The sequence below is a fragment of the Chiroxiphia lanceolata genome, chromosome 17, assembly GCF_009829145.1.
Source record: "Chiroxiphia lanceolata isolate bChiLan1 chromosome 17, bChiLan1.pri, whole genome shotgun sequence".
NCBI lineage: Eukaryota > Metazoa > Chordata > Aves > Passeriformes > Pipridae > Chiroxiphia > Chiroxiphia lanceolata.
In genome coordinates, this window is record NC_045653.1 from 11,376,543 (window position 1) to 11,392,806 (window position 16,264).

Genomic DNA, 16,264 nt, shown 5'->3' on the forward strand with positions numbered 1-16,264 from the left:
GGAAGATCTTTGGCCTTTAAGGCTCAGAACCAGCTGGGACCTATGGCAGGTGCAGGAGGGCAGAGGGGAGCAACTGCACTCCCTGCCCAGGGACCCTGCATCCAACCCCACACAATGTGCCCGGCCCAGGGACAGGTGACCTCTCCCATCTCCCCCCCCCCCTCCGTGTCCCACAGTCCTTCCCTCTCGCACCAACTTCCAGGGTGCAGATGTGGAAAGAAAAAGCCGGTGGGCATTTCTGCATTGAAAACATTTATTTTACAACAGTGGTTTCCGATAACTTAGCAATCTTTATTTTAGTTTATATTTGGACATACAAGACACAAATTACCATGCTAAAACAGAAAATAATTCCTTCTGCCGTCGCTGCGGGTATGTACAGGAGCTCAGTAGTATCGAGTGTTACAATCCACAAAGTTCAGACAGCCACGTCTACTTACAGACAACTCAAAGTATGGTCCTTTAGTAACATAACAAAATAGATATATGTCTATATTATAATTGCTTCTCAGATGCATTTATACTTCGATTGTGGTGGGTTTGGTTTTTTTTGATTTTTTTTTTTTTTTTTTACTATTTTTTCCTTTTTTAAAGATGGGCTCCCCCTACCCCCACCCCCCCCGAGTTGAAGTGCAGTGCAAACGCAGACGCGCCTCTCCCGGCGCCCTCAGCTCCCGCCGGCTCCGTAAGGAGGCCAGGACAACCAAACCCCATGAGGAATTACACAGTTCAGGGCCTTGCTCACATGCAAAATGAACATAAACCGCCTGGGATGTCAGCAGTGACACCAACCAACCCATCCACACCCCGCCCCAGCCTGGCGGGCGACAGTGGGATGAGAGGGAGGAAGGAATGACAGCGACTGGCTCAGCATCCAGCAAGGAAACAGCGCGCTTGGAATTGGCAAACTCGGAGTTCATCAACCATGATGGACACAAACAGAACTTCAGAGGTGCCAGCAGTAAAAATCTCCCCAGTATTCCCCCATTTCTGCTGTGAAGCAGGAACCCCCGTGTGCTGCATGTCAGGAACAGCCCCTGGAAGGATCGGCCTGAGGAGGAGGAGGAGGGCGGCAGCAGCTCCACCCAGCATGTGTAGAGGGGACGTGGTGGGACTCACACGTACATTGGCCACAACTCTTGTGCCTTCACATGGATCACTGCCAGCTTCAGGTTTAGGAATTTCAGTAACTCCAAGTCCTTACAGAACCAATGTGCAAGCAGAGGGACTGCGCCCGGCCGTGCAAACACACCACACTGCTCACGTGGGAACTCACCCGAGCAGAGCGTGGGGAGCAGAAGGTGCTTCTCCCACTTGTGTGACCCATTTATTTATACAACAGGCTCCGTGTCCTCAGCAGTCCCTTGACCCTATGGGTCTGGTTTGGGTTTTCCTCCAGCTGAGAGGAAAGAAGCACAAAAGAGGAACACACCTTCCACTTGTCTGGTTGAGTTCAGAGCAGTACTTTGAGCCAAATTTCACGTTTTTATCACCAAATTAAAACCAGCAGCAAGTCCTAGGTGCACACCTGTTGTATAAATATACATATGTGCATATATACATACATACACACGCGTGATGCTGCAGCCCACAGCCCTCAGCACAGGGTGGACCTTGCTCTGTGAGCTCACCCAGCCCCACTCCGGGGAGTCCAATGTGGTGAAAACTAGGGAAAAACCCCAAATCAATGTGTTCTATCACAGCTCCAGTGATGAGCACATCGACCACATCTGAACACCCCACACCAGCTGCACGAGTCCAAGTCACTCCAGAGCTGCCCCTGTGCCCTCTGCCGGGTCTCCCTTCTCCTCCAAAGGAAAGCTGGAGCAGGCAGAGGGGCCAGGACAAGGGGCAGCTCATGGAATTCAAGTAGACTGTTAAATTTTGGAATGGTTTGACAAGCAACCGCTCACAGACTGCAAGAGCACACCCACAGGGCTGGCTGTGGGGAGAGGGAGCAGAGAAGACAATGGCACTCGGGAATGAACAGCCAGTTTATATAAGAGCTTCCTCTATACATATATATATTATATATATATATAACCACCAGAAATTTCCAGCATCTATCCTTTTAATACCAAAATCAACTGTGCATGTAACATTGGCATAATGAAAGTTTGTCTTCCAGATTTCTGGCATTTGGCTTGTGCAAACATCAAGGACAGCCAGGTTCCCTCCCGCGGCTTCTCCTCATAAAGAAAGCGTCTTCTTAGAAGGACACGGGAATTGCAGTCTTGCTGAGTCCCAGATAGTCCCAGTAAGTCTCCCAAGGCAGTTCATGGAGCAGACAACGGATCTTGTGGGAGCTGAACACTGACAAATTTCCTGCCACCTGGTGAGCTACCGGTTATGATTCTTTCGAGAGATTTTAAGCAGCTGTTGGTGCAATGAGACACTACAAACTAGATGATTTCCACTAGAACACAGAGAAGCGGCACCAGATGATGAAGCATGTGAAGTTTATACCAACCTGACACTACAAACACGAGTACTGGGGGGTTACAGCTCAGTGCTCCGAGATTAACGCGCATTTAAACACATCCGGAATTATTAACGCGAGGTGGGGGCTGCAAACACCGCCCTGACCACCCTGCCGGGGTCACCTGTTAAACATGATGCCAAGATACAGGTACACTGGGTACAAAAAACCTGCAGCACACATCTCCTAAATTATCCAGAAATGGCAAAAGACTGAAGGGCACAGGGACAGACGAAGGGCACAAAGTAGGTGAGAGAAGCAGGTGCCTCTCTCACGGAGTGTGTGTGGTACAGCCCCCCAAAGTGCACTGGTGTCCCGCCACACCACACAACCACCTCGTGGATGGGACAGGAATAGCTTTTCCATCAGGCTCCTGCCCTGGTTACACCTGTGTGAGGGTGTTTCCAGGCTGACAGGAAGGGGTTGGAGAGTTGCACTGCCCTGACCGCAGCCCTGCTGCAGGACTGGGTGTTTCTGTGCCCAAGCACTCCTCAGTTCTGCTCCTCCAAACCTCCAAGAGCATCCCACTGTAAGAACACTAGGAGTGCTAATATCTAAAGCAGTTTAAAAAGCTTACAAATCTAAAAAGAAGACTAAAAAGGGAACATTTCTCTAAAACGTCACTGCATGGGACCAGCAGAAACCGACACCCTACACGCGCCACCGAGGCTTACATAAATTTATATACAGATAAATATTTAAGAATTTCCTACAAAAATCACTAACAAAATGAGACTGGCATTTAAGGGCTGCAATGCCCCTCCAGTACAGTGCATTGGGGATGCCCCCATCCCCAGGGAGGACGGGCAGGGCAGATCCAGCACCTCCTTCTCCAGCAGTTCCACACACCGGGAGGGACAGACAGCACCCAGCGCTCTCGGCAGCAGCTTTCCCTCCTCAGCCTAAGCTAGGAATGATTCTCCATGCAACACAGCTCAGGGATAAAGTCAGTGGTCCTGAACACCAGCTCTCCAGATAGGATTCACCCTGATGGAGCTACAAGTGCTAAGGAAATCAGTGCTGGAGAGGTTGGAGGAGCTGGACGGAGCTGGCTGAACGACTGAAAACGGAGGGCTCAGGCAACTTGTACAAATGATACAACTTTAAAGAAACAAATAAATAAATAAAATCCAAGCTCAAGTTTTGATTCTGGCAAGATGTTGGACAGAGATGGACAGTGCTCAGGTTTGATTTTGGAGGGAAACATTCTGCACTAAGCCAGGTCAGGGATGCAGTGCTGGGACACTGCAGTTCCACCTGCCCAAGCTCAGACCTCTTGTCTGAGCTGCTCCACCAGATTTTAAAACATGATTCCCAATATAACTTTGCATTTACTAGATTCCACTTGGTCATTTTTAAGTGTAACTCATGTTAGAGCCCAGGGTACTCTTGTACCTTCCCTCCAAGAGGGGAAAAGTGGGCATTAATCTACTTCTTCCAATTACATGGTTTTGGCTTTAAAGGAGGAATGTTTAAATCACTTCCTTACATAGTTCAAGAACTTCATTAATACACAACAATCCTAAAGTCAAGAGATTAGACAGTAACATGGGCAAACTTTAAACAGCTTCAAAAACCATGAATATTCATGTAGAATTATGTTTTTCCATCATTCTCTGTAACTGGGATCTCAGAGTGGTTTCCCTTGGAGCATCTAACATCACTCTGGCACTTAACAGACTAATTTCCTGTTCACACACCACCCACAGACAACTGACAGGAAAGCAGTCTCTCTCCAAACTCATCCCTTGCTAAGCAAAGAACTAAAACTGTAGATTTATCTTGGATGTCATCTTTCCCCATGGATAATGGTGCTGCCTCTGGTCCTCACGTGCTGCCCACATTCTGGTTCATCAGGAGCCTGCAGAGCGACTCCAGGTGTGTCCCACACCTCCTCGGAGCCACAACTTCCCACCAGCCTCCCTGCTTCCATGGAAACAGCCCAGAGGGGTTAAGAAGTAAGAGGATTATTTGAAATCAACAGCAACAACCAGCCCCCAGCACACGGGGCAAAGCTGCTCCACAAGAACCAGCTTTGTGTTACCACCGAGATGAACGCGGGGACAGGGACTGTAACAGCTCCCAGGAAACAGCTCCCTTCCCCATTCACCAGCTCTCTCCAAACAGCCATGCTCATTTACAAAGCCAAAATCCCCAACACCTTCGTTTTTTTTACCAAGAACACAATTTGCACGGTCAAGGGCGATTTTAACCAGCGAGTGTTTAGGGACAAAGCCTATAGATATCCAAGCATATTCCAGCCTGCAATTCTACATCAAGAATGGGCTTCAGGCAAAATCTACAAGGACAGTCAAAAGTTGGGTGTAAGCCTAAAAACTGCTTTTCCTTCCACGGGGTCAAACAAAGACATTATTAAATAAGGATCTCAAGCCAAATCATACTCAAATGTCCTCAAGGCCACCTAAGACAGAAAAAGTTAAAAGTATCTTGCAGTAAACTACTGCATTTCAGGTCTAAAAGGACCGTGGGCAAGGAAGAAATGACTTAAGGAGTGTGCTACTGAAATCAAGCCATTAGCTAAAAGTCATGGGGGTTTTTCGGAATTTTGGGGGCCTGATGTGGTACCAAAAGCATGTTGATCTGCACCAAGCTCCCATGCAGGCAAACGTGCTTCTACCAGCAGCTACAGCAAAGTCTGGGTGTGCAAACATCCCTCACTGAGCACCGAGACCGTGTTAAGAACATTTTCTCCTATCCAGCTTGTTTAACAGGGTTTCACGGTGGATTTTACGTGTTCCATCCCTGCTGCTCATGCAAAGACAGAGGGAAAACATATTCCAAATGGTTCTGTGGTAGGAGAGTCCCTGTCCTATCCTGGCGGTTTTCCTACAGACCAGCAGAGCTTTACGCTGCTCCCAGGTAACCCCTGGAGCAGCAGATAGAGTGGGAAGGTGCCAACAGCCCCCTCCACAGAAAGAGGGGGAAAAACAAAACAGGGAAACGGGGTGCAAAGGACAGCAGAGTGATAAAAAGCAGAACAATCAAAACTAACGAGGCGTAATTACCCGCTCAAAGTGCCAAGTGTGGGTTCTCTGTAGCTGTTCTAGATCTGATTCTGTATCCTCTAAAGCAGGATTACTGACAACAAAATACACCAGCAACTCAGCAGCTGCCTAAAATACCTTTTTGACAGTTAAATTCAATAAACCATGGTTTATTAGAGCAGAATTTGGACTTGATTTGGTTTTAAAATAGAACAGAAAACCTTTCAGTGGTTTCCACATAGTTGTTCTGAGGAAAAAAAAACACTGGTGTAAACAAATCTAAATGCAAGACAATGTGCAAATTATACAATATAAACACAAAGAAAGGTGGCTTGTTCTTAAAAATCCATTTAAGTACTCCACAAAGGTGTTCATGAGAAAATTAAAGGGTTAGTGTATTATAAAAGTTTTAAAAAAAACAGGTAATACCCCATTTGTCTACTAAAATCTCAATTATCAGAACAAATTCTTACAAACCAATTTTTTGAAACACTTCTGCTGTTGCCTGCATTTACTCACTTCCTCAGTGAGAGCCAATTAACCAGTTTCACTTTAAGATTCTCATGCATTCAGAAACAAAGCTGCACTATTTGGTCTTTAGCATTTCAGGAAAACAACTGAACTCAAACCAAAACAGAATTGTGCTTGGAGTTAAAATCTCACTGCCACCACCACAGGAGCCCATTCCCAGTTGGTTTTGGTTCCATTGTCACTGGAGATCGCCTCACGCACAACGAGCTGTTCAATTTACTGTTCAAAGATTGGCATCTCTCCCTTTTTATGTTTCAAGGTAGATTTACTTAAGCTGAAAACCAGCATTAGAGAGGACTCCAGCTCTGCAGGACTGGCATTTTTTTGGTTCTTGGCTTTGTAAACTCGCTTAGATAAAAACGCAGGAATAGGAGGAATGAAAGGCTTGGTTTGTTGCACTCAAATGAAAATTCTCAACTTTTAAAGGTCTTTGAGAGCTCAGCTGTACAGAAGAACAGTGGCTTCTGTGACAGTTTTTGAACGTAATTTTTAGGCCAGTACTGCTGCTTAAAATGCAGAATGTCTCCATCGCACTGATATTGTGACAACTCAATACTTTACACCACAGACATTGAACATAACTCCATACATGCTATAAAAAAAAAAAACAGGGAAAATAAAAACCAAAAGAAAGGAAAACAAATAAGACCGTAGCTAAACTGCTTTAAATACTGCATGCTACAGCACTTCACGTATCATCGAGATACGACACTGAAAGGTGACAAAAGGCTGAAGGGATTACAAAATATTTTCGGCAGGTTGGAAAGCTGCCTTCTTACTGTGGCAGAATTATTCCCCCTCCCCATTCTCTACTTCTAATGTTCATGATTCTAGTGTGAGTTGGCCATGTATTTATTTTTTTTTTTTTTATCCATTCTAATGACAGTGTTTCCTTAACTTAATTAAATCCATCAGTGTGGTAGCTGGGGTGAGAGTCAGCTGTGAGCTGGGTTGTCTCTGTGGCTGATGCTGGCTGTATCACAATAGGTGCGTCTGAGGCCTCTGAAAAGGGAAGACAAAAGGCTTAGGACACCAAGGAACAAACACAGCACTGTATGTTTTGGTAAGCACAAGTCACATCTCCCTGCAATGCTCTGATAACACAGTTCCACGCTGCTCTGAGAGTGTGATGTTAATTCCCTGATTTTCAGTGCACACACAGCGTTCGACTCAAGTCTACATGTGGAATATTTATCATATTTCCTTCTCCCTGCAAGAGAAGCTGACCCTCACCCACCTTCAGCAGTGCCCATTAAAAATGTCATCAGAGCTTACACAAGGCTCTACAATTTTTTTTAACTATTGGTTCAATTCTACAGAAGGAGCTTTATTACCTTCATGAACAGTATCAGACAGAGCTACTGGAGCAGCAGTGCCAGCTCCTTTACACCTGACACAGTTCAAGCTGCCTTGACACCCCCAACCTTCGGGGTACAAGAGCCCCTTTTTGCAATCACATATGTCTGGCCCATATGTTACCCCCAGAGATGTGGAAGGAAGATGAATGATGGTCACTGACTGCTCTGAAGCTGATCCCATCAAGTTCAGTGAAGACCCTCTGGGAGTTTTCAGCAGCTCTATATCTGGTGTCAGCGTCACCTACATAGTGCCACAAACACTCCCTGCTCATCACCCACACCCCAAGACCTGTGCTGATCCCTCCACCAGCTCACTGATGGGACTGGCAGGGACTGATGCTTATCTCAGACATCCAGCAGCAGTTTTCACCTACCCCTTTCATCTGACTGCAACTGTGCCTCCAAGTCCTCTGGAGAGACATAGTATTCCTGCTCTTCGCCTTCGGGAGGTTTCGGTTTACACTTCCCACAGCAACAATTACAGCAGCAGCACAGACAGCAGCAGCAGTAGCAGGCTGTGATGAGCCCACAGAACACAAACAAGGCCTGCAAGGGATAGAAAACACAGAAACAGTCATAACCTGTGCCTACTGCACTGTGACCATGGAGTCTGTGAGACTTGGATATAGAACCAGAGAGCAAAAACACAGCAGGGCAGAGACAGAACTCACCAGCTACAGCTTTATTACCTCATCAACAAGAAAGATTTAAAACTATGTGCAAAACTATGGTTCTCCCCATTTTACATGGAGGTGAATACTGATAACCTGGCTTGCTGGAAGAATTCCTACAATTTAGATTAAGTGGACTATTTATTCTGCTGCATCTGGAAGAACATACAGGTCTAAGACTGTGTCTGTATTAAAACCCAGAGGCACAACAGTTCAGAACAGACTGTAGCTTGCATTAATATCCCTGACACAGACTGACCTGTGCTGGCTGATGCACAGGTCATGATGTACCTTTGGCAGGGACCTGGATCAGCCCAAGGCTGTGGACGTGGCTGGGAGCTCAGGGCACTGAGGTTTGATGCTCCCAGTGTGAGCAAGGCAGCTCCAAGAGAGCCAGGTCTGCCAGGTGCTTATCACAGTGACAATGGGGCTAAATTAAAATCTCCCTGTAGGTCACTGTACAACTGTTTGAAAAAAATGATTTTACAGATATCAAACCAGCAGAGTGATATAATTATTCCCTTACTTAGGGGAATCAAGAGAGGGAGGCAATGCTGGTGAAGGGTAGAAAAATGCACCCATGCAATGAAATGTAAGCAGACTTCTCCTGTGTGAGCTCAAGTTCAGAGTCAGGACTCATTCTGCAAAACTATTTAGCAGATATTACCAGAGAATACCCCCCCAGATCCTCATCACTTTTAATTCCACTAGAATGGAAGCTTCAATTAGTAACATAAGTCTTTGTATTAGGCCTGCATCACCAAAAGATCACAGAAAAACACTTCTGAACCAGAGATCACAACGCAGGAAGAGGGTTAATTACCAGGTGTCAGAAACGCAGCAAATTTCCAAAAAACAAAACCACAGTTATCAAATGGAGCTCTTACAGAGCTTTCGATGCCAACCCAGAATAACTTCCCTGCCCTTTTATTTACCTTTGCCCACCAGCTGGACAGCACGAAGTATGTGTTCACATTTTCTTCACCAAACTGCTCTGCTACATAGAGCCCCAGAGACCCATACTTATCGTAAATGTTCCTCTTTGTGGCATCGGTCAATATTGCGTGGGCATTATTGATCTCTTTAAATTTTTCTGCCGCCTCTGGGTTATCAGGGTTTTTATCAGGATGATATTTCAATGCCAGTTTCCTGCAGAAAGTTAAAAAAAAAAAAAAAAAAGAGAGATCATTATAGATTAAAAACTGAGATTTGGATTCCTGTTTTTTTTTTTTTTAGTTAGTTTTCTTTTAATTCCGTAGCCTGCCACGCAAGGGAGACTTTCATGTTTCCTTCATCTGTGATTCAACTTCCCTGATGATTCTTCCTTAGATGATAACAAAGGGCTACAGCAGTGTCTAGCTTAGCTCACAGGACTGACTTCAGACTGTTGGATTTGACCCTCAGAAATCCAACAGAAAAAAAAAAAAGACACTGAAGAAAAGTAGTTGTGCTTTTTTTTTTTTACCCTCAGCTCCAGCAATTTCCACCAGTAAGTTTTGTTCCTGCTAAAGCAAAAAACCACACCACAAATCTAAGGTATAGCACCAAAGAGTAAATAGAAGCTGCTTGAACAGTGTCTGAACTGCTGCTTTTGCAGTGTCTGAACACAAAAATAGAACAGACGATCACTTGTGGTTAATTCACCAATTCCTGTGCAGGAACAAAGTACCTTTCAGTTCAAGGTTTGCTAGAATAGAAAATGCTTCGGAGTTTCGAGATATCAGGAAATCACAACGTACACCTCCCCTAATCAGGCCAGATCTCTTACAACTAACAAAAAAAATCAGATTAAGCATTGATAAATGTGCTAGTTCTCACATGGCCCAGACTATTTACAGAAACCAGCAGAAATTACTGGGCAAGTACCTCCTTAGAAACAGAAAATATGTGCTCCCCAGTACAAAAATGACATGGAACTCTGGGCTGCCTCTTCTCCACCACAAAAGGTTCTTGTACAGAAAATGACCACAGAGCCACACCTTTGAGAAACACAAGAGGAGCCTGCAGAGGATTCCACATCAGCTTCACAGTGAGGCAACGTTTAGACAGAACATGAAATAAAGATGTGTGCAAGCCCTTGGATGTGCCTGCAAGTATCTCACAGCATGTGAAAAACTGAATGGCCCTTGGAACACTCCCACTGCACACGATGCTGCTCAGGGGAATGATGTCCATGGCTGCCACTTGTGCCCCAGCCTCAGGGAGGGCTGAAATAATCACAGTTTTTATAATTACAGGGAACTTCTATAAACCTGGAAAGGGTTTAATCAGGCTTCAGTAGATAAATAATTTTCATTTCCCATTTCCTACACATACTTAAACCCCAGAGCACCCAGGTCAGCAAAGGATGTTCAGACTGAACATGGTAAAGAAGCAGCAGAGGAAATGAGATGAGATGAAGGTTCAAGTATGAAGCAGCTACAGTTCACCCCAGGACCTCGTGGGGCTGTTCCTCCAAAGGAAAAACTTGCAGTCTTTCCCCCAAGAAGGTAAGATTATTTTCCAGTTGCTTGAAGATAACCGATTCAAACTTCCAGCTGAAATTTTTAGGAAGATACAGCTAATTTTTGAGAATCTGGGGACCCAGTTTATTCCTAGACTTCACTATGTCATTGCCATTGGTATTACAAATGTAACTTTGAAAGGGAAGAAGTTTTGGTAAAAGTTGAAGACTAAAAGAAAACAATTTTGCCAAAGAGTATCCTCATGGAAAGGTGATGCTGACCCCTAGTGTAATTCCATACACATTGCCACTTGTCACAGAGCAGCAATTGCATTTAAGTAGATTTTTTGGGAATGTGGAATGGGAGGATGTTACAGAACTCTTTTTTTGTTGTTTTTATTTGGTCAGGGAATATGGAAAGGGAGGATGTTGCAGAACCCTTTTTCTGTTATTAGCTGATCAATATGAAGCCATTTCATGTGTCCAATTCTTTATGAAAAGAAATAAGGAAAAAAAATCCTCTTTTAAACTAGTAACTCCACAAAGATAGGAAATTTTGAAAGGAATTTTAGGAAAAAGTAAGTGTTGCTACTCGGTTTACATCCTTATTTGCATCTTTAATCTATACCTCACTCGAGTGGAAATGATGGACAAAAAGGCAGTTCTGCCCATCTGTGCTCCCTTTAAACCAGGCACAAGGCTGCCTAGCAGGAAGAGTTTAACTCTGATCACACTGTCTTAAAATTCTATTCAACTTTAAACAAAGACCTTTCAGAATGACACTGCTTGGAAATTTAGATGGAAATTGAGAATTTAGATGGAAAAATTTAAAAGCCTAAGCACGTTTTCATGCCAAGTTTTGCAAGAAGCAACCAAGTTTTCACCTGTTTTTCTTACATATTTTTCTTGCAAAAGGTCTACATATACTCAGGCCCCTGTGTAAATAGACCATCTGTTGAATACTGAAATAAAGCCATTTGTGCTACTGGGACAGGTGTAAAACTCAAACTTTTACCTGTAAGACTTTTTGATATCATCTGAAGTGGCATTTTTGTCCAGCCCCAGCACGTGGTATAGGGATTCCCCAGAGGTAGAGAGCGAGCGTTGCCTCTGGTCTGCCATCTTGAGCTAACCTGAGGAGAGAACCGGCCCCTGCCAAAACAAAAAGATCAAAAAATGCTTAAACAAAGAATAAAACAGATCTCATTAATCAAATCATCCTTAAAGCCAGGGTTTGCACGTGAAAATTCAGCTTTTATAAGGTTTAAATGTGCTCTGAATGGCTCTTCACACATGTGGAAGGTAAATAGTTACAAAACTCAGTGAATTACCAGTGAAAACAACTACTACAGTTTCAGCACAACACCAAGCATCCTGAATCAACACTGTGTATACTCAACTCCCAGATCAACAGCTGAGGTACAGCTATAGCTATGTACTGCATAACATATCCCTAAAGATACTTCTTAATATTCAGATTAAGAAAGAAGATTATTTGTGGTAATATCTATAAAAATAATGAATTACATTTTAACAAAAAAACCCAAACCTCCCCACACCTCCCAAACTCCAGTCCCACATTTTATCACCGACACCAGGTCAAAAAGAATCCTTAGGACAAGTCCAGTGTGCCCAGGCCTGTGCATCCCACGAGGAAAGAGGGAATGCCCACTTCGAGAGATGGAGATCTCCCCTCTAGTAATTTAAAGCTGAGGATCCAATATTTAACATGCTTTCTAGTTAAACCCATGCTACTTGAACATGGATTAACCTCCTGCTCCACATCCAAACACGGCAGACCCCAGAGGTGTCCCCTGTGCCATGGCAGGGACAGATCTGGTTATGTCCCCTCCCATCCTGAGGAGATCAGCTTTGCTGTTCTTTAGCTGCAGAACTGCAGCCAGGATGAGCATCCAAGAAAAGACTATTGGCTATTTTTGGATTATGTCATTACAATTAGCCTACACCAGATTATGCAGCCTTTGAAAAAGATATTTAAAGCACCAGACTTTTCTAAATTAACCCTATGTCTTATATAACAAACTTAATAACTCCAGCTTTCCCAAGGCTGGCTGAAAGCAACGCTCTCAGACATCCCCCCCTGTGCTGCCTGGGTGGAGCTGTGACCTCACACCTCACAGAACCACAGCTCTGCTTCTACCAACACATGGGAATTGTCCCACCCACACAAGGGTGACCAGGTGACAAGGATGTGGACAGACATGTTACCACTGTCTTGTTCAGCTCAGACCCTGCTGCCCGTTCTCTCCTACATTTGGCCTCTCTGCTCCACGTCCAGTTGTTTTAACTGGAATACACCACCTAAACCAAACTCTCATCTTAATCTCCTCCAAGAAGTCTTTGGCAATTCTACCAAGTTTAATATAAAACAGCCTAACAGGGAGATATAAATTATTACTATTGATAATAAAAGGTCTAAACTCTAATGCTCTGGCTAAGAATTCAAACTGCACCCCAAATCTGGAAGGTGAATGTGTGGGTAGAGAGAGAAAATCTTTTCAAGGACACTGTTCAGTACCAAAAGCTCTCTATGGGAGGAAAATCACTGAGTGCTGCAAGACACAATACAAACAACTCACTTATTCAGGTATAATCTGATTCAGTGAAAGGAAAAACATATTTCAGGAACGAAACCCCACACCCAGGCACACAGCAGGCACAACCCTCCAGGCCAGCCTTTTCCCACTGGGAGCCTCCCAGCCCCCTCCATCCCAGAGCTGAGGTCAAAGACCGATGATCCTGACATCTCTCTGGTAATCTATCTAATCACACCAGCCTGCTCCCACTGCTGTCCTGGCTCCCTGCACAGCTCCTGCTGCTCCATGACCATCACTTCACACCCTCTGGGAACCTCCCCACAGCTCCATCACACCAGTCCCCCACCAGCAGCCCCCAGCCAAGGAGTGTCTGTCACTACTGCTCTGCTTGGACAGACTCTGCCTTCTGAAGTCAGAAAGAAGGGAAAAAAGCATCCTGATTGGAATCTTACATGTTAGTTAGCTCTCCCAAAGAAGATATTGCTTCAAATGGGAGCTTCCAGGGCACTACAGCATTTGTGCTGTTTAAAGTCTGCAGCTCTGTTTAAGCACAACAAGCTTCCTGTAACATCAATCCAACACGCCCTTGGTGACAGAAGCTGCAGATCACAGCCATACACTCTGTTCCAATTAACAAAATCTCCACTGCTAAATTAGGGCAAATTTGTTTAATAAAAATGAATTCAGTTTGACCCAGGTGGTATCTATCAGTCTGCAGGCACAGGAATACAATTCCACACTGCTGCATCCTTAATTGCTTCCATCTGAACAGTCCAGGGGATCCACAGCTCGGTGTAACGGGTTAGCGCTTATTTCTCCAAACTGGTGTGAAATGCACACCTCGAGCTTGGCAGAAGAGTGGAGGACAAGGTGGTGATGGGAATTCATCTGGGAAGCTTGTTATTTAAGGGAACAGAGGAGTATTATTACTAGGAATGCAACCTTTGGCTTTTTTAAATACGAAACAGACAATGAAGGTGCAAGTTACTTAAGTTCCGAGCGCTTCATAAACCAGGGTATCATCTTGTCCTGCTGTTTTTCACACGTGGCTCTAATTCACAATCCTGAAAGCGCCCTGCGTTTTTAAAAACAGTTGTGTTCAGAAGCAAGAAGCCATCTGCTCCCTGTTCTGTATTCTAACCAAGCTGGATGCCCTGAAGAGGCTTCTCTGGAAGGCTCTGGAGAAAGGTAATCTCCTGGATTAACCAGCAAGTGTTTAACATCTGTGTACAAAATATCCTGCCTTAGTCAGCTTTACCACAACAGCAGCTGCTTCCAGCAGGACCAGGTAAATATAACGGTACTACCCTCGCTGAGAAGACTCAGGTTAAACCTGAGAGGTTTTTATGGAAGCCAGCCTTCACATTCTAAATACATCTATGTCAGTTCAATCTTACAAAGACTAATTTTCTTTGCAGCTTCCCAAAAGGATCCCATCAGGTTCATGAAACTGGTAATACTTAGTTTCTGCCAAGACTGCTGACCCTTTTGGAAGTTGTATTTAACTCATTAAAATGGCAAGTGTTATTACAGCCAGAAAAAAAATGAACAGTTCTCTGCCAGTTTAGGGAATTAAATACTCCAGAGCATCCCAAAGAATGCCTGCACTGAAAAGGGTGACAACAGATCCAGTGGCCAGAAGAAGAGAGGAGGACTAAAACTCCACCTGACCTGCTACAAGATGCTGCAAAGAATTTCACTGGAAGGGGGCAGCAAGGGGGATATCGATTTTTTCAATAGAAACGTGGAGCTGTGCAACAGGGCTGTGGGTGGAGGTACAGCACTGGTCACTCATGGAGAATTTGCTTGAAACAACACTGAACAGCCACTGTTAGATCTCTGCTATGGAAGAACTACCCTGAAATAAAGGATGGAGGGCTAATTCCATGACAACATCCACAATATTTCAGTGCCATTAGCCTCTTAAGCAGGACTAACAGCAGTACTTCTCATTTCACTCCAAGGCTGAAGCATTGAGCAACAAACCTCTGGAAACTGTGAAGTACCACATTGCCTGAAATACCACTTTTCCCACCTCCACCCATGTCAGTCACACAGGCACAGCTGCTCCCTTGAATTTCCTCGCTGGAGGAATGACTGCTTCAGGAAGGAGTTGTGGCTGCTCAGCTCCACTGATCAAAATCAGAAGGGGCAGAGGAAACCAAACAATGTTAACTTTAAAAATACTACTACAGCAGGACATTGGTGCACACTCTTCACCAGAATTTTAATTTTTTTAATGTCTGCATATTCATCAGTTTAAATTCCTAAAAACCAAAATGAAATCACACCATGAATGTCTGTGCCAATGCACAGACCTGTACACATGTGCTGTTCACAGCACTGCAGTGAACTATCCTCAGTGTGGGGAATCTGGCTGTCAACAGCTGTTCCAGAAAGTGAAATCCCACTGTAAAGGAGAAAATCCACCTCCTCCTGACAAGGTATGTGATACTCACCCACTGGACACGGATAAGGGAGGTCATTCATTAATTAATGGATATGCTCCTTTGCAAAGTAGCTTGGTTGAACCCAGAACAACACAGCCTCCCCCCCAGTCTTCCAAAACATCCCAGTAACACAGAGAATAAAGAAATCCCCAAAAGGGAAGTATAAGAAGCAGGAGCAAACGACACAGACTCAGGAGCCCTGCTGGGAGGTGCCGGGGCACAGAGGGAAGGGGCGTTTCAGCCCTGCACGTGTCGTGTAACGACAAACTACCAGTAAATGCTGTCAAAGCCCTTGCAAATTACGCTTAAGAGCATATCAGCAGATGATTAAAGAGTCCAGCTTGGAAACTATGTGTTTGCCAGCTCTTTACAAAAATTGTGGCTAGTTGATGCTTTATTATAGAACTTTAGGAAGCACTGAGTTATTTTAGGAAAGATTTGTTGTTCACCAAAGCCTTGCTGCTGACTATGTGGTAAAATATAATGGCAGTTAAGTTGTGATTCCCGCTTTTCAAAGATTCACAGTGCAGAAAAATTAACTACAGGCATTATCTTTAACTGAATTATTCCATCTCAACCAGTATTCATTAGTAAATTCCAAATAACAACACTGAGCCAGGAAACACTTCAGTAATATTGATTTATCACAAAAAGGAAAAGCACCACTGGCCTCCACATCCTGTCCATCTGTCTCAGAGTCATTTAGAGTCGTTCTCACAATCTGGTATTTTCGAGGGTGAAAAAAAAACATTTGTAAAGGGGAGAGGAC

At 44.4% G+C, this 16,264-nt stretch overlaps 1 protein-coding gene across 9 annotated transcripts in view; it reads right to left on the minus strand.

Moving 5' to 3' along the window:
• Positions 1 to 239: 239 nt before the first annotated feature.
• DNAJC5 (DnaJ heat shock protein family (Hsp40) member C5) overlaps positions 240 to 16,264 on the minus strand; it is a 31,955-nt gene continuing 15,930 nt past the window's right edge. For 8 of the 9 annotated variants that reach the window (XM_032704843.1, XM_032704835.1, XM_032704840.1 and 5 more), the window contains 4 exons: positions 11,503 to 11,639; positions 8,980 to 9,193; positions 7,748 to 7,919; positions 240 to 7,017 (listed from right to left, as the gene is read on the minus strand). In XM_032704843.1, coding sequence (XP_032560734.1) covers positions 6,914 to 7,017; positions 7,748 to 7,919; positions 8,980 to 9,193; positions 11,503 to 11,609 — 597 coding nt within the window. In that variant the 5' untranslated portion in view covers positions 11,610 to 11,639 and the 3' untranslated portion in view covers positions 240 to 6,913. Of the gene's footprint in view, positions 7,018 to 7,747; positions 7,920 to 8,979; positions 9,194 to 11,502; positions 11,640 to 12,531; positions 12,552 to 16,264 lie in introns of those variants that run through there. The other variant, XM_032704844.1, reaches the window with a different exon arrangement.